This window comes from Balaenoptera borealis (genome assembly GCF_965194805.1).
Source record: "Balaenoptera borealis genome assembly, chromosome: 1".
NCBI lineage: Eukaryota > Metazoa > Chordata > Mammalia > Artiodactyla > Balaenopteridae > Balaenoptera > Balaenoptera borealis.
This window is the reverse complement of record NC_138860.1, coordinates 164,559,128-164,577,687: the sequence shown is the minus strand read 5'-3', so window position 1 is coordinate 164,577,687 and position 18,560 is coordinate 164,559,128. Positions and strand designations below refer to the sequence as shown.

Below are 18,560 nucleotides of genomic sequence, written 5' to 3'. Positions count from 1 at the left end.
ATGGAGGGAAACTGAAGCTCACAGAAGGTCCAAGGTCTTTGCTCTCATATTTACAGTAATCATGTCCTTGAACAAACCAAACCTCTGACTTGTGCAACACATTCATTGGTCTTATGAGTGATTTGTTAGCCCCTTCTCCCTCACTGAAGACCTTTCCATACCTTTATAAAAAAAACCAAACCTCTGGACCAGGTAGGACAGCTCTTCCAGGACGCTACTTCATCCCTATAAGCAGCTTTCCACTTACCAAGAATCTGTCAGGACTCACCTGGCTCCAGCTGTCCTACTCTCCTCCGTGCTTGCATGAGGTCAATTGGCACCATTTGCTTTACCACGTCTCCACAACCAGAAGTGAAGGCAAGAATGACTTAACTAGCTACAGCTCCACATTTCTGCCCTTAGTATCCAGGCACTTTGGCTGCTGGTCAGATGCTAGCCTCATACCCCAGAGTGAAACCTGGCAAGCCTCAGCTTGCTACCTGTGTCGGATGGCCCAGTTGGCACCTGCCTACTTGGATTCCCAAGTATGGTCTCCACCAGATTCCCCATCTATGTGCTCTGCCTCTTGGTTGGGGATCTCCCAGGGCATCTGCTTGCTGACTGTGACCTGCTATAGTTAAAACTACCATCTTTTCACAGATGCTTCTTATACGCCGAGCATTGCTAAGTGTACTACCTATATTACCTTATGCGACCCTCCCAGTAGCCCCATGAGGCACTAAACGTGATCACCGCATTCCAGGTGAGGGTACTATGGCTCATCAGGCTAGGAGGTTTGGTCAAGCTGGTGAGTGGCCAGTGGCATTCGTGGTACAGTGATGAGCGTAGCCACCTTCCAAGCTGGTGAGTGGCTGAGCCAGTACTTGGACCCAGTTCACTGTGACCTCAGACCCTGATGTTTTACCACTCTACCATACCAGCCATGTGCAGTGTGGGATGCACTGGGCACCCCCTCCCCAAATATGTTCAAGTCCTAACCCTGGGTACCTGTGAACGTGACCTTATTTGGAAATAGGCTCCCCCGCTCACTGCCACCTAAAACAGTATTTTATTATTTCCACTGGGACTAAACAATCTTGGAGAAATTCCTTAGTAGCGTTAACTGGGGCTGTGCCTAGGGAGGACACACTTTCTCTGTCTTCAGTGGGCGTGTCCACTTCCGCATAGATCTGTTTCTCCCTGACTCCCACTGAGTGCTCCTAAATCCATCAGTGTGCAAATACCCTCTCCTGAGTGTGCAGCCTTGGGGAAGGCTCCTGGCATGAACCTGTTTTTCATTCAGACTCTCTGCGTCGCTGTAGTTCCCTCATATGTCCCCTAGCAACACTCCCCAAGTGGTTTAAAATTCCCCTAATACTACTGCATACCTATCAGAAGAGCCAAAAGAAAACAATATTGATAATACCAAGTGGCGGTAAGGATGCAAAGCAACTGGGTGCCTCATAGGTTGTGGGTGGATATGTAAAATGGTGCAGCCCCTCACGTTACTGGTTATTATAAGAGCATAGAACTCAGGAAGAGCTAGATGAAGAAGATACATAGGGAAAGTTATGCGGGAAAGGGTGCGGAGCTTCCATGCTTTCTCTCTTTCTCTGGGCGTGCCACTCTCCCCACATCTCCATGTGTCCACCAACCCAGAAGCTCTGGAAATTAGGTTTTTGTGGAAGTCATCAAGTTAAGATGAAGTCATACTGAATTAGGGTGAGCTCCAAATCCAATGACTAGTGTCCTTATAAGAAGAAGAGAGGACACACGGATACACACAGAGAAGGCCACGTGATGGGAGGCAGAGACTGAAGTGATGCCGCTTCGAGCCAAGGATGCCAAGGATTGCCAGCCACACTAGAAGCTAGGAAGAGAGGCCTGGAACAGATGCTCCCTCCAAAGGGACCAACTCTGTGGACACCTTGACTTCTGATTTCTGGCTTCCAGAACCGAGAGAGAATAAATTTCTGTGTTTTTAAGCCCCCTAGTTTGTGGTCATTTGTTGTGGCAGCCCTAGAACACTCACACACGTGCCACCTAGGCCACTAGGCAGGATGCATGCAGCTCCCTGCACCTCCCACTGCCAGCCCTGCCCCTGCACCTGTCCTATTCTGATAGGCAGGCTTTATGGTTGGGCCCACCCTGCTCTGCCTGAGCCCACGCTGCATTCCCAAAGACCTGAACTTGACTCTGGCTTCTGACCATGACTGCCTGGGTCTCCCCAGCATACACTTCACATCACCTGGTTAGGCTTGGGAGCCCTATGGTTGCAAGAACATGCTGATTCGCCCCAACTTCTCTCCAGGTCCTTGTACTTCTACTGCCAAAGCCACCCAAGAAAACTAGTCTCACTCTTGCCACATAGGCAGGACTTGTCCCCAGGGCTCTGTCTGCTGCCCTGGGGATGGGGCCACCTCTGCGGTCCATCTGTTTCCTCCACCCCAAGCCTGCCCCGCTCCATCTGGGACTCTGTCCTGCCCCCCAGGTGAGCTCCTAGCATGCCTTGCTTTGAAGTGCCCTGTTCTAGGCTGGGAGAGCGGACTTGGGCAGAGCCTTTCCTGGCCTTGTAAACAGGGGTTGGGTCCAATGCATATAGGCCAGAACCAAGGTCTGTTCCCTGGCTGGGAGGAAGGTGGGACACAGTGAGGTAATGGTGGTGTCTTAGAGGCCAGATCTTCCCGTCACATCTGCCAGCTTACCTGGAGGCTGGGAGACCAGAGTGCACAGTCTCAAGGCCATGGCTGATGTTGGGCGACATCTTTCCAAGTCTATGTCCTCCTTCATCTGTCCCTCATGTACCATTTTCTGTTACCCGCCAGGGACCCAGACCCCTTGCCTGGATTTCTCTGAACGCTGATGGCCAGGAGGACAGGCAAGGCATTTCCAGAGCTATTCCCACCTCTCACAAGTCTCTAGGACCTTCCTCCAGGGGTTCCTGGGATGGATTAGCGGCAACTCCCCACTGGTTTGTGATGCGCAGGGCCTCTCAGCTCAGGCGCCCATCTGCCAGCCAGGCAAGCTCTTTCGCCTGGCCACACTCCTCTTGCGGAATAGTTACATCTATTCATACATTCATAGATTACTGCCTGCCTGTTTCCTCCACTAGAACGTAAGATCCTGAGGCTCAGGGAAGGGATCCTGACCATTTAGTTCACACTGTATCCACAGTGCCTAGCCTGGGGCTTAACTGAACAAATTGAATGAACAAGTGAATCACTTAATCAGTGGGAGCATTGCTGGATCCACCCTCTGAGGTTTAGAAGGGGTCACCCAGAGAGCCCTCCTTCAGGGCCTGGTGCACTGCAATTCTTTTGGGGGGTACCCTGAGTCACAGGTGGTGTCCACTGATGTCCCACCAGCCGGCCAGCGCCACAATTAACAATCAGCACTGTAGCCACCGATAACCTCGGAACAGCCCGTATGTATCTAAAGACATGGGACAGGTGCTAGAAAATTCCTAAGCGCTGACCGAGGGGTCGTGTACCCGTGCTTCACACATAGGCTTCCTGAGCTGATGGATGCCCGTCAGTGAGACATGAAGCCCGTGCCCTTCCCAGGCCTGGGAGAAGGGCCGGCTCCTGGTCCCCACAGGGCTGTCTTTCCGGATGGCTCAGCTGGCGCTGCCCGCTTCATGGCACACTACGGGGGATGCATCACACCTCCATTCGCCTCTCTGTAAGATCCCCCCTTCCCCACTCCCTGCCTATCCACAAGGCTGGCATCCACCCAGGGTCTGCCCCGGCACGGTCCTACCAGCCCTGCAGGACCCCCGACGAGGGCGGAGACTTCAGCAACCTCGGCGACCCCACCCAGGTCGGTACCCCCATCTAAGCCCTGGATATCTCTTCCTCATTCTTCAAGTCTCAGCTCCAGAGTCACCTCTGCAGGGAAACCTGAGTCATTTCCCTGTTTTATACTCCCAAAGTCCCCTGTACATATTCCTTCTCGCAGCACCGATCAAAATTTTGATGAAATTTAACTTGGTTGATTCATTGCTTGTGCCCAGAGGGGCAGGAACCACGTTGACCTTGGTTGCTCCTATATCTCCAGTCACCACCACGGGTCTGGCCTGTCATTTGTGCTTGGCTCACCCCTCTCGCACACCAGGTCAGACCCTCTGGCCATGACCAACCTCATGCAGGCACAAGCTGCCAGCATCTCACCTCCTGCCCACCTGGACACCTCTTGACCTTTCTTTCCTGTCTCTCCTGCCCCGCTTCCCCCATAACTTCCGGTGGACACTGCTGCAGGGCCCTGATTGGCTCCCATACCTGCCCTGCCAAACCCAGAAATGCATGAAAGTCAGGTGCCAGTGGATAAACCTGTTCCCCCGTTTCCCCTCACCCCGAGAGGTGGCCCTGAGACACACTTTGTCAGGCTTTTCTGGGGTGCAGACTTGGATTAGTAGCACTCAGTGGTGACCAGCTCAATGCTGCGTCCTCGTGTTGGCTTTCCCTCCCCTCTGCTCCACTTCCGTGCCCCGACTCTCCCCGGCATCACACCCCCTAACCCACTCAGGAGTAGCGTCTGAGCCTCCTCAGCCTCCGCCCTCCAGAAGCCCAGGCTGAGATAGGGTTCCATAAAGCTTTGTGGAAAGAATGAAGGAATGATCCTCAGCGGGAGGGCCAGCTTGTTCCCGTTGCTTCCTCCACCCTTGGTTTCCCTCCAATAATCCCCTCACCCCTGCAGCTCTGTTGCTGCCTTGCTCCTTGTCCTTTCTTGCACTGGTTATCTGGACCCTGACCTCCTCCCAGGCCCTTTCCAGGTCTTTCCCAGGTTAATCTCTGCTTGCTGGGTCCTGGCAGCTGACAGCCCTGCAGTGAATCTCAGTGTAGCCCAAGTCCTTCCTGCATCCCTCACCTGCTTACTTGGTCGTCTTCAGGTAGATCCTAAGCTTCCCCAGAGCTCCTCAGTCATTGCTCTGGGCAACCTGGCTGCCCTGACAAGTGGCTACCTTTTCAGTCCATCTGCTTCCCTGCCCTCACCTACCCTGTCCCATCCAGGCTTCTGACCTGCCCCAGGTGAGCTCCCAGCATGCCTTGCTTCAAAGTGCACTGGCCAGCCTGAAGGAGGTGGCTTGGCAGAGCCTTTCCTGGCCACCCAAACAGGGATTTGGGGCCCCTCCTAAGACCGACGCATGCTGGCCAGAACTAAGATCTGGTTCTTGGTTGTAAGGCAGGGGACACAGTGCGTGATGGGGTCGGTCACGGCCTTGTCACCAGACTCTCTGCTCGCACACCTTGTGTGGGAAGCCCAGTAGTCATGACCCCACAGCCGTGTCTCTGGGGATGGTGTGCAAGTCCACGTGCTCATTCATACATCCTTCATTCATCAGCGCCTGCTCTGCGCGCCCAGCCCCACGCCAGGTGCGGGCAGCGCCAGCGCGGTCCAAAGGCACTGTCTGTCTGGAAGAAGAGTCAGGAGGGGAAATGGGTCCTTGGAGCTGTGCCACCTTCTCTGCTCTGCTCTCAGTGTTACACGGCGACAGAGGGGGACACCTGGGCAGTGCTACTTCTTTCACAGGCGAAGGGAAGACACGCCAGGGCTACCCATGACCACTCCTTGTCTCAGCCATCTTGGTCCAGACGCCTCCATGAGACAGGGAAACCACCTTACGTGCTCTAGTGAGATGTAACAACTTCGAGATGAAAGAACCAATGGCTTAAGTGAGAGGGCAGCATGGACATATACACACTACCAAACGTAAACTAGATAGCTAGTGGGAAGCAGCCACATAGCACAGGGAGATCAGCTCTGTGCTTTGTGACCACCTAGAAGGGTGGGAAAGGGAGGGTGGGAGGGAGACGCGAGAGGGAGGAGATATGGGGATATATGCATACATATAGCTGATTCACTTTGTTATACGGCAGAAACTAACACACCATTGTAAAGCAATTATACGCCAAAAAAGATGTTAAAAACAAATTAAAAAAAAAAAAAAAAAAGAATGAACGGCTTCCTGTGGCCCGGAGGGCATTCACGCATCCCCTGGAGGCCAGGCCCCTGCTCCCTCTCCTCCCCGTCTCTGTTCAAAGGCCTGGGAGAGCAGCCGGGACAGGACTCCTCGGCCTCCGAAAAGAAAGCTTGCAAGAGGCCAGGCCAGGGGTGTTCAAGGAGCCCGTGTGGGGCCTGACCCTGTACCCCCAGGACATCACACTCGTGCCAACTCGTGGATGCTGTTCCATCCTCGTCTCCCTCCGCCTCCCACCTGCTGCTTGAGACCCTGTGTCCATGCCTTCCCAGCAGCCTCTCCTCCTTTGGCCTCCATCACCCATGCTCCCTGGCCCTCCTCCCTCCTCTCTGGCCTTGCGGGCTCGGGCATCTTGTTGAGGCCTCCTTTTCATCCCCTCCTCACACTTCCATGCCATTCAGGGTCCCACCCCACGTCCTCCTCTCTTCTCTCCCCAGCAATCCCCGCCTCTGTTTCTGTCTGTGTCCCAAGGTTCCCCCGAGGCTGTGTTCGTGACTCCAAACCTCCACCTCCAGCCCTGCCACCTCCTCTGAGTGCCCAGCCATACGGCAGCCGCCTCCTGAGACCCCAATCCCAACATGATGTCTGAACCTCTACCAAATCCTGTGGGGATGACCTCACCACCGCCCCAGCCATCCAAGCTAGAATTTCACAACTCGTCCTTGATTCCTCCCTCCCTTCGCCTTGCCGCCTTCACGCCGCCAATCATCAACCTCATCAATTCTACCTTCATGTCTCCATCCTATGGCATCTACTTTCCTCCTTTCTGACCACAACCCTTGGAGGCCACCATGCTCTCCTCCACCCAGGTCCCAATGTTGGCCTCCAGACTGGCTCCAGTTTAGCCTGGCAGCACAAGTCCCAATTTGATGTCACCCCCTTGCTCTACATCTTTCAGCTGTGCCTTGTAGCTCACAGGATTAAAACCAAATTCCTCACTTTAGCACCCAAGGCTTTTCAAGGCTTGTCTCTTGCCCCCTTCTCCAGCAGCAGTGTGCCCTCTTGGCTTCAGGCTTTCCATACTTAGGGCTCTGTCTCCATAATCCCTAGCAGAATCCCAGGCACGTGGTGCCAGAACAGAAGCTCTTGATGGTAGGTGTCAGGAAAGGCCCCCAGTGTAGAAAGGGGGTGATGCCTTGGGTGTGCCTCAATCCCCCTTGAGTCTGATCAATATGAGCCAGTTCCCTGAGGCTCCGATTTGGATTCAGAGGGGCAAGGACTAGATCCCAGGTCACTGTGGCCCACCTGGGTGACCACGTCCGAGGAGCCAACTCTCCTACTGCCATCATGGCCACCCATGTACATACTTTAGACGGGAGGAAATGGTGAGGAGCAGGATAGCTCCCGTGTGCTGAGCATTTTGTGCTGTAGCTCATTAAATCTTCCCAAGAACCCTAGGCAGAAGGCTTTTTAAATTATTCCCATTTCCTAGAGGCGGAAATAGAGGCCAGAGAGGATGAATAGCTTTCCAAATTATTCCCATTTCCTAGAGGTGGAAATAGAGGCCAGAGAGGATGAATAGCTTTCCAAATTATTCCCATTTCCTAGAGGTGGAAATAGAGGCCAGAGAGGTTGAATAGCTTTCCCACTGTCAGCTAAAATGTGCTAGACCTTGAATTTGAACCAATCTCTATTGAATTCTAAAGTCATTAAAATACAAGGGAGTAATTTAAGGCATGGACAAGAGTAGGAGACTTTCAGGGGAGGGAGAGTGAGAGAGAGCAGGCAGTAAAGATGGAGAGAGTGACGATCTGGGAGAGAGATGGGGTGATGGATGGAGAAATCACTGCTCTGTCCAATCACCTTTTTTGCTCCCATCATTGGAGGCAACTTCGGGGAAGGCAAGTATGTGAGCAGGAGAGGGACACACCCTCTAGGTACCCTATCTTCCCCCATAACCCTGGCTCCTTGGAAGGCCTGTGGCATGGGACAGAGAAGAGCAGAGTGTCAGGGAAGGACTTAAGTCCTGTTGGTCAGAGGCTCCATCCAGGGCCTCCAAATGGGCCTCGGGGAGCAGATTCTTGCAAAGGTGGGCATTCATCATTTTTACATCTACGTTCAGATCCCTAATAAGGAAGTAATAATATTGCCAAGCTTTTACCACGCTTTCTATGAGCTAGTGAGAAGACTAATTATCTGACGACACTAATAAATGGTTATGATGTTATTAAAAATGGCACCAAGCTAGGATTAATAGGCTCATCAATTGTAGGGAATCGGGTTTAACAAGGTACCCGCATGTGCCGTCAGGGGCCATGGTCTTGATGGATACTGGGTTGCATGGAGGCCATGGATGAGACCTCCTCTTTTCTCCAGCTGAGGGTCAGCTTAGGAAGGTCTGGCTGCTGCTGGATTTTCTAATCCACCCCCTTGCAAATGGCTCTGCAGAGCTCTCGGGCTCCTGGGGATGCTGTGGGTGACAAGACTGGCACCAGCCTCGTTCACTTCTGCACGTGGCCTCCACGGTCCATGGGATCCCCTCTTCCTCCCCAGCCCAGCTCACCTCTGCAAGCGACAGGCTCAGAACCTACCTGGAGCCCCATGCTCCAGAGCCCCACTCATGAAGCTCGGAGGGAGGGGGGAGCTGATAAATGGAGATGCCTGTGGGGCTTGCTGACTAATTTCCATAATAATTACAGTTATTACCAATAATGGTGACAACCCCACTCCCTCCCATTTAGACTGAATTCCGCCATCTAGGAGCTGTTTCCCCACCAGTTGTCGCCTCTGACAACAAGCGGGGAAGAACACGGGGCAGGTGTCATTATTCTCACTGTTGAGTTAGGAAATGAGCTCAGGGAGAAAAAGGGACTTTCTGAAGCCCCCTCCCCAGCCTCAAAGGAATAGATGTAATGATAAAAATAAAAACAATAGAAGCAAGTACTGACACGGTGCTAACTATGTAGTACACATATGTGAACTTAGCCCTCACAACAGCCTGTGGGGGAGGGGGCTATTATCATTCCCATTTTACAGATGAGGAAACTGAGGCACAGAGAGATTAAGAAACTTGTCCAGGAGCACACAGCTAGTAAGTGGGAGAGTGGGACTCAAACCCAGCCCAAGTTCATGCTCTTTACCATTAGCCTCCGCTGCCAGCTTTCCCTGGGAGACCCACTTCCTAGGGCCAAGGAAATGACTCCACCAGTGAGGCTCTGCTTGAGCCTTCTTGCTCTGAGCTCCAGCCTCCTTCCCTTCCCAGCTCCCCTCTGACAGGCACAGGAGGGCTAACACAAGAAGGCCCTGATGCTGCCTGCCTGCGCTTGGAGAGGCGAAGTGATAATAATCCTTTTGGCTGAGGCTTTTCAGGTTGCAAAGACTTACTATATGAACCTTCCCTGCCCTGGGTCCTGGGGTCAGATGGCTTTCTGCAGAGGTCAGAGCCCAAGGCTTCAGAAGCGGAGAGCCTCCAAAGATTCTTTGAGTCCCAGCTCCACTGCTTACTAGCTGGGAGCCTTCACCTCCCTCTGCCTCAGCTTCTTTGTCTGTTAAATGGGTGGTAATAACAGTACCTACCTCGCTGGGTTGTTGTAAGGATAAACGAGAGAAGGAATATGAGGGGTCTCGTGGTACAGAACCATTGCATTCATTAACAGGTATCTGATAGAAAATGCTTCTGGAAAGTTGAAGGCCCTGAGCTGGAAGGCAGGCAATGTTTAGTCTGTGCTGGGTGAGCCTGTACCAATGGCTCCTTTGTCTCCATCTCTCCTTCCCCCAGGGCCGCTGTCTGCCAGGACGCCCCACCCTGATGTGCACAGAGGACTTGGCCAAGCCTCCTGGGAGGTCCTTGGTCCCTTGTGCTCCCACCTCACTTACGTGGTCAATGAGCTCCTTGATCATGCCGTTCCACTGGCCCTTGTCGTCCTGTGCCCCATATTTCCCGTCCTCCACCAGCCGGATCTCGTAGGAGAAGCCCAGGATGTGGGCCAGTTCCTTGAGCAGGTCGATGCAGTAGCCCTCGAACCGGTCATTCCCGAACAGGGTCCTGTCGGACTTCCGGAACATGACAAAGGGCTCCTCCTGCGGGGACAGATGGGAGAGGGGCAGACGAAGGCTGAGTGGGTGGGGCGGGTCCAGCTGGGGCCAGAGAGCTTGGGCCAGGTCCTCTGCAAGGGTGTTCTAAGCCATCTTTAGGGGGGGCTCAGAAGAATGGCCTGCTAAGTCAGGAGAGGGAAAGCATACTTCCTGAGAGCCAACTTTGTGCCTCGCAGATGGCCACCTACTGACGTGCACACAGCACTTAGTAGGTCCTTATTGATTTGATCGTCCAATGATCACAGAGCTAGAAACTAGTGGAACTGGGATTTGAACTCAAGACTGTGATTCTGAATCCCATGCTCTCTCTGCTGCACCGTCAACACAGGCCAGTGGTCCCCAAAGTGTGGTCCCCAGACCAGCAGCAACACCCGGGAACTTGTCAGAAATGTACATTCTCGGGCCCCACCCAGACATACTGAACCAGAAACTCTGGGGGGGGGGGTGGGCTGGCAATGTGTGCTATAAGAAGCCCTCCAGGGGATTCTGATGTCTGCTCCAGCGTGAGCACACTGCTGCAGAAGGCCCTTCATCGTTTCTTCCCTGACTGCTCCCCAGCTCCTGTCTAACAGATGAGATCTCCCTGCTCCCTGACACCTTTCTCTCTTTCCAAGGATCTAGTCCCCAGCATTAGGATCTGCCAGTGAGTGATTCCTGATAACTATGATAGTTTGCATTTGTATGTGGACGTGCCAGGCGCCAGCAAATCAGCAGACGAGATGGTGCCTGTGGGGGTCCAGTGCAGAGCCCAGCAGAGCAGGAGGGCTCAGTGGACAGGATGTGACTCAAGTCGGTGTGGTCCCAGAGCAGGAGCTCTTAACCACCTCACTGTGCCAGAGGCCCTGAGTCACATGGTGCCTCTCCCTAGTGGACAGGGGGTCCTCAGAAGGTGGCCTGTGGGTCCAGAGCACAGGTGACAGCGGTCTCACATCAGGTTCCCTCCCTCCCAGGTGATAGGGAGCCAGTGAAGGGCTTTGAAAGGGCATGACTGTCTGATTTCTCATTTAGAAATAAACCCCTGGCAACCCTGTGAAGAATAACTTGGAGTAGAGGCAGGAAAACCTTGGAAAGAAGCTACTGACCTCATCCAGTATGAGATACACAGAGTAAGGAACGGAGGAAGATGGGTTGAACTCGCAGCAAACTCATCATTTACTGAGTTCCTACTGTGCACCAGGCATTGATTTAAACTCTTTTTCACAGAGTGAAAAAGGCTCATAAGCTTTCAAGATAGGTGACATTACTGTATGCTAACACATATATATGGAATCTAAAAAAAAAACAAAAGTTATGGTTATGAAGAACCTAGGGGCAGGACAGGAATAAAGATGCAGACGTAGAGAATGGACTTGAGGACACGGGGAGGGGGAAGGGTAAGCTGGGACGAAGTGAGAGAGTGGCATGGACATATATACACTACCAAATGTGAAACAGATAGCTAGTGGGAAGCAGCCGTATAGCACAGGGAGATCAGCTCGGTGCTTTGTGACCACCTAAAGGGGTGGGATAGGGAGGGTGGGAGGGAGACATGGGGATATATGTAAATGTATAGCTGATTCACTATGTTATAAAGCAGAAACTAACACATCATTGTAAAGCAATTATACTCCAATAAAGATGTTAAAAAAAAAAGGTGACATTATACCCATTTGATAGATGAGAGAACTGAGGCTCAGAGAAGGTCAGTGAGTTGCCCAAGGTCACACGAAAGTTGAGTTACAGTCTGATGGAGTTCAGGTCCAGTCCTTCCTGCCTGTAGCTCCTTGGCCTCTTTCTGGGCCTTAACCTTCCCCCAAGCCACCTCGGCACCCCCTCGTGAAGGGATGCCTCAAGACTTCAGCTGATGGGTGACAACCATTAGCTGGCAGAATCCGCCTGTGGGGAGAAGCTCGTGTCCACATGCCCATAAGGAGAGCTCACACCTCATCTGGAGGCGCATCATCATTCTCTCAAGTGCTGCGGCCATTCCTTTGACACTGTGGGCCCCTGAGCAGTGAAGGGCCCTCACCAGGGGTCCTCAGGCACAGAAACCCACCGGCAGCCTCTTGCCAGGCTCCTGCGGGGGAGGGTGGGCTAGATTCTCTGGCCCTGGTTCCCTGGCAACACTACCTCTCAAAATCCCATCCCATGACTGATTCATTCTAGGTTTTCAACAGTCCTTTGGGATGCTGCAGAGAAAGGGCAAGGGAGCGTCTGAATCCCCAAGGGGTTCTGAGAAAACCACCTCTCAGTCTAATTGGGTGAAAAGCTGGGTCCTTTGGCTAGACTCCATGCTAAATCTCAGTGCCTCCCATCCCCGACTCCAACCAAGAAGCTCACAAGTTTGGAGAAAAGAGTTGAGGAGGTGCCAGGGAAGGGGCTGAGACTACATGGAGGGAAGGGAACTTAGGCTATTGTGGACCCTGCCTTTGTGCAAATTAATCTCTGGGATGGTGCTGCCCTGAACCGTGGCAAAGGGCCTGGTGAGAGGGTCTGGGTGAGGTTTCAATCCCATCTTAACTGTTAGGTCAGATGCTCTTGTGCAGTGAACGAGCTGTACCACGGCACCTGGTAGCCCTGATGTTAGCTCAAGGAAAGAATTAAAGAGAAGGTACGGGCTTCCCTTGTGGCACAGTGGTTGAGAATCTGCCTGCTAATGCAGGGGACACGGATTCGAGCCCTGGTCTGGGAAGATCCCACATGCCGCGGAGCAACTAGGCCCGTGAACCACAACTACTGAGCCTGTGCGTCTGGAGCCTGTGCTCCACAAGAAAAGAGGCCACAATAGTGAGAGACCCGCGCACCGCGATGAAGAGTGGCCCCCACTTGCCGCAACTAGAGAAAGCCCTCGCACAGAAATGAAGACCCAACACAGCCAAAAATAAATAAATTAAAATAAATTAAAAGAAAAATCACAGTTTGAGTACTTTTTTTTAAAAAAAAAAAAAAAGAGAGAGAAGGTACCTTCTTTGCCAGGGGAATCACCAACCACATATAGATTCCTATGCAAAATCGACCTTCTGTAAAATGAGGATAATAATAGAATCTACCTTATAGGATTGTTGTTAGGATATGTGGGTCAATCTGTGAAAAGCACTTAGTGCCTGGCAAATGTAAACTGCAATATTATTATTATTATATTATTAATATCATTATCATCTTTCTGTGCACGGGGTGGTCTGTTATTGCAGTGACCTCTCTAGCCTAGAGACCATGCCCAATGTCACCAAAGGTTAAAAATCATAGCTAGCAGCGGAAAGCTATTTCAGGAAAGGTCCCTGAGATAGCTCACTTCCTGACCCTCTCTCCAAGACCCTCCCAGGCCCTATCCTCTAAAATTAGCACTTCATTTGTGAAGCCACCCCAGCCCCAGAATCTATACATCTTCATATAAATATGCTGCCTTTGGAGCAGCTGTAAAATGCCATTAATTTCAGGAAGTGCTTTGCGGATGGCATACATATTTAACAGCCAAAGCCCAGAGCATTAAAATGGTGCTCGCCTTAGTAATGTGTCTCTAGACCTGCAACATTTCCTAGGGGGTAATTCTGAACTCCGCCAACTACTTATTCATGGACTATTTCACAATTTATTACTGGAAATGTCCAGACAGCCAATTCACAAGCTCTCTCGGCTGCTAATCGATTGCTCAGTGAAGGTGCCCTCAATTTCATAACTTCGCGCTCTCCTATTGCTCTGGGAGAACAGCCATAGGAATGGGGGTAATATTTCTCTGCAACAAGTCGCAGGAAACAAGGGTCCAGAAAAATAACCTTTTCCTACTTTTCATTGCTAGGGCTCTTAGTCTTGTTTCTTAGTCTAGTTTCACCAGCATGAGAGCCGAGTGACAGGACCTGTGGAGTTGGAAGAGGGTGTCTTGGGGGGGGGGGAAAGCCAAGGATTAGCTACCTAAGAGCTCTGTTCCCAAGCCCCTTCTGGCTTAGGCCATCTCAACACACACCTGCACACGCATGCGCTGTGTATGCACACAATGCCACTGGCACCAATACACCGCATACTCGGATGTTCTGACCTGCTCAGACACAGAAGCCAAGGACCCTGGCCCCCAGGCCTCGGCTTCTGCCAGTTAGAACCAGGACAGAGCATTAGGAGTCCGGTCCTCCCAGCAGGTGGAGCCTAGAGTGGTTCCTGGTCTGGGATGGGTCTCCCAGCCCACATCCTGGTCTCCCCAGCTTCCCCTCTCTTGTGCCAGGTGTGCAGGTCCGGCTTGCCTGGCAGTTGCGCCTAAATGGGTTACAATGCGCACATGGCACAAACACACCCAACGGTGCATGTCCAGACACCTGTGTGTAGCCAATCCCACACCTGCATAGGTACCCACACGCGTGCCGACACCGCTGCTCACTTCAGCAGACCCAAGAACCCTGAACCTTCCAAAGCAGGGCCCCCCAGGAGTGAGTTGAGTGTGTTTTCTTGGTGTGTGAGCAGAGCTTTGGGCAGATGAATTTTTCATGAGCTCATGGAAGAGCAGAAGCTGGGGCCTGGCGGGGAGAGGGTGAGGAGGGCAGGCTTCCAGCTTCTTGCTGCTGCTGCTCTTTCAGCCTCTGAGGGGTCAGAGAGGGCGAGGTCCGGGCTCTGTCCATCTGTCTGTCCAGGGTAATGCGACCTTAGCACCTAACCCCGGGATTCAGGATGGAGGAGGAGAGAGGGGGCTTTGGGGGCAGCCCCCATATCTCCCTGTGTTCTCTACCACATCGAGATTCCAGGGACCAGAAGAGGAGGAGATACTCCCTCATCAGGGTCTCAGGTCCAGCCCTGTTCTCCAGGGCAAAGCTGGTTGGGCTTCCCTGGTGGCACAGTGGTTGAGAGTCTGCCTGCCAGTGCAGGGGACACGGGTTCGAGCCCTGGTCTGGGAGGATCCCACATGCCGCGGAGCAACTAGGCCCGTGAGCCGCAATTACTGAGCCTGCGCGTCTGGAGCTTGTGCTCCGCAACAAGAGAGGCCACGATAGTGAGAGGCCCGCGCACCGCGATGAAGAGTGGCCCCCACTTGCCGCAACTAGAGAAGGCCCTTGCACAGAAACGAAGACCCAACACAGCCATAAATAAATAAATAATTAAATAATTAAAAAAACAAAAACAAAAACAAAGCTGGTGGATGTTCTTGCACCCAGGCTTGGTACCTGCCTGTCACTCAAAGCACTGTTGCCCTGACAACACACTTCCAGAGAGGCAGGGGCCAGTGCTCTCCGTGGGAGGTGCTGGCTCTGCTTTCAGGCTGCCAAGCTTGGGGTTGGGTTTTCAGCCAGAGCGTCTGGGCTGGGCCGGGCTGGACACTCCCCACAACTGGTGCTGCTGTCCCCAAAAGCCCAAGCTGAGAGCACTGTACCCCGACCAACCCCGCCCAGGGCTCTGGGACATGCAGACCATGCTGAGACTTTCAGGAGACTCCGAGGACATTTTCAGCTGGACACAGAGAGTTTCTTGGAGACCAGTGTAAAGGCTGTGTGTCACATCCTCTGTCCCCGCTCTGCCTCCGGAAAAGACTGGGCTTCTCTCAGGGAAGAAGTAGACCCGACCTTCCATGATCTCTGGACAGTGGGGCTGGAGAAAGCTGGATCATGGGTCACTCCCAGACCATGCGAGTATCTGACCCTGCATAATGGGGTTAGGATGGTGGGACATCTGCTTCAAGTGGGTCAGCAGCCATGTCAGAGGTCAAGGCAAAGGAGTCCAGAGGTAGGGGATTATCACAATGTCAGGGCCAAGGGCTCAGACCTTGAGGTGGTGGTTGGGACGTGGAGCTTTATGTATCAGCAGGAGATTAGAGCTATGAGGGGCTCAGGAGGTCACAAACCCTAGTGCTTGCAGGGACCAGTCAGGAAGCACCTGTATAAGAAGCAGCCAAGGGTAAGCAGTATGGAATGGTGGGGTCTGTGGTGAGCCAGGGAATGCCCACCAGGCCTTAAAGACATTCAAATCCAAGCTCAGCGTTTATAATGCACCCTGACAGAGATAAGCTCTGTGACCATGGTCAGGGGTCAATCTTCAGTGAAGTTCAGGGCCCCCCTGGTTGTGGGTGGAAGCAGAGGTTTTCTCTAGAACTCTCATTCTGCTTATTTAAAACCCGAGCTTACTGAGGACTGGATTTATAATCAATAATAACAACAGCAGCCATTACTTAGACAGCACACACTCTGTGCCATTTATTTTTATTAATCATTCATCCTCTCAATTCCATGAAGTAAGGACAATTACTATCACCTCTCTTTCGCAGATGGGGAACAGAGATACCAAACGACTAAGCAGTTTTCCAGGGTCGTACAGCTAGTGAACAGTAAAGTCAGGACTCAGACCCAAAGGTTTGAGTCTCTTAACCATCACAGTCTGGACCCTGTGTCCTGGTCACACTTGCATGTGTCGCCAAGAGCTGCTGGGCTCCTGTTTGCCCAGATGAAGGGCAGGGGGACCGATGGAGCTGCATCCAGGATGCCAGCCAAGGGGGCTTCTCTCCTTCCTTGGGGTGCTGAGAGCCAGATGGACGATGTGGGCGGGACCCTCAGTGAGCAATTGAGTGCAGCAGGTCGGGACCTTTGCAAGAAGCTTCCAGTATTGCCCAAGAAACTGTGAGAAGAGCACAGGATATCTGCGGGATTCTACCTCTGCAGGTGTAGATAAATCCCCTGTGGCTTTGCAGAAGGGTCTTATGCCCTTGAAACCAGGCTGCTGTCACTTTAATAAAATTTAACCCTGTGGTCACTGAAGGTGTGTGTATTTTGCATCCTTTTGGTATATTATCTTTAGCTCCCCTCTTACCGTTAGAGTATTGTTTTGTGACTGAATCAACTCAGCTCATTTAATCATCTCTCCTAATCTCTCTGAGCACATCCGTTTTACCTTTTCTTAATCTTGTCTTCTGAAAAGTGTTTTATTTATATCTCGCATTTTATGCAGCTCTGCTTTTAATCTTTTACCACCGTTTTATTATTTTATTTTTACCCTTTTATATTTTAGCTTTGTCACACTTTTATCCTTTTGCTTTCTGACATTTCAGTTTTACATTTTTCACCTTCTCTAGCCAGAGCTGTTAATTATTTATTTTATTTTTTTGTCTCTCTTGGTAGCTTTCCTTTTAATCTCATTCCTTATTTTCATTTTTCTCTTTATTATTCTCCTTTTAACCTTTATTTTGTTCTCTTTCAACTTTCCTTTTATCTTTTCTATTTTTATCCACATTAATATTCCTTTCATTGCTCATCACACTTCATTCTAATCCCTTTGCTCTTTTCATGTCTTTTTATTTTTAATCTTTATTTTTTGCTTTATTCTTTTTCATTTATTTTTTATTATATGTTATAGGTGTACAATACAGTGATTCACAATTTTTAAAGGTTATACTCCATTTATAGTTATTATAAAATATTGGCTATATCCCCCATGTCGTATACTATATCCTTATTGCTTATTTTATTTTTCATCTTTACATTTTTTGTTTTTACAATTTTTTCCCCTGTTCCTGATGAGATCTTTTGACCTACTGGTTTTATAGCTTGACATTTATATTTTTTTAGTTAACAAAATGTCAATCAGGCAGGCAGGATGTATGGTTTTGGGGAAGACGCCAGTGGGGGTCTCACTCCCGAAAGGTGGGTGTGGGGATGTGTCTCCCCAGCCATCTCCTTCTGGCTCTCTCAGCAGCATGTTCAGAATTGCTAGGTCTCCATCAGCTTTAACGTGGATCTTCTTAATAGTCATAAGCCTGGAGACTGGGGATGACACCCATAGGCTACAGTTGCTCCCTGGAAGCTGATGGTGCCCCTGGAGTCTGCTGCCCACTGGATTCTTGGGAGGGTGGGGTTTAGCTATTACATCCCTTCTTCCTCCATGGTGTCCGCCACCCAGCCACTGAGCATATACCTGGCACTAGAGGGAGGGCATAGGACCGTCCAGCAGGGCCTGGCCAAACCAGGTTGAGCTCCCTTTTTTGGTATAGAGTGACCTCAGCACATGGTCCTGACAATCATATTTGCTTCATTATAAGGAGAAGCTGACCAGGGTCAAAATTGTCCTTGAAGGGCCTTTGGTCAGAATCTACCGGGCTGTGACCGGGCTGCGTCCCCACTACATGGCCCAGCTTGGGCCCCAAGAGCAGTGCTACGTCTCTGAGAGGGTGAGACCTGAGCCTCTGGACACCCTGGAGGCCTTCCAGGCGGGGCTGGTGCGCGTGGAGTGGGCACAGCGCTGGCCAAAGGAGGCCAGCAGCCTGGGTGTCCTTCTGATAACCCTGAGTTTCAAGACTCACAGAGCCTGGGAGACCCCAAAAGCCATTCCTTGGGTTGAAATGGTCAAAAGAAGGAAGCACTATTCAGTCCTGGGCAGTGGAGGGAGGGTGGCAGGGAGAATGGTCACAGCCGTGGCCAAGAGCACTCGGGACAGGACACTGTGGGCGGTGGCACGTGCGTGGGCTCCCAGCACCCTCCAGGCTGGGGGGACCAGTGGGAAGGGCCTTTTCCCAGGGAACTGGGGTGGAAGAGGCGGACCCCAAGTCCTGGTGCAGAAGGCAGGTTACCCCTCCTTCCTTCTACACATCACAGCTCCTATCAGGCATCAGGGGCTCGGGGACTGGGTG

General features: G+C 51.8%; 1 protein-coding gene across 3 annotated transcripts in view; it reads right to left on the bottom strand.

The window, feature by feature from the left end:
- Positions 1-18,560, bottom strand: part of GRIK3 (glutamate ionotropic receptor kainate type subunit 3) — a 233,412-nt gene that overhangs the window by 32,244 nt on the left and 182,608 nt on the right. For all 3 annotated transcript variants that reach the window (XM_082387664.1, XM_082387662.1, XM_082387663.1), the window contains one exon: positions 9,773-9,976. In XM_082387664.1, the coding sequence (XP_082243790.1) occupies positions 9,773-9,976 (204 nt within the window). The remainder of the gene's footprint in view (positions 1-9,772; positions 9,977-18,560) is intronic.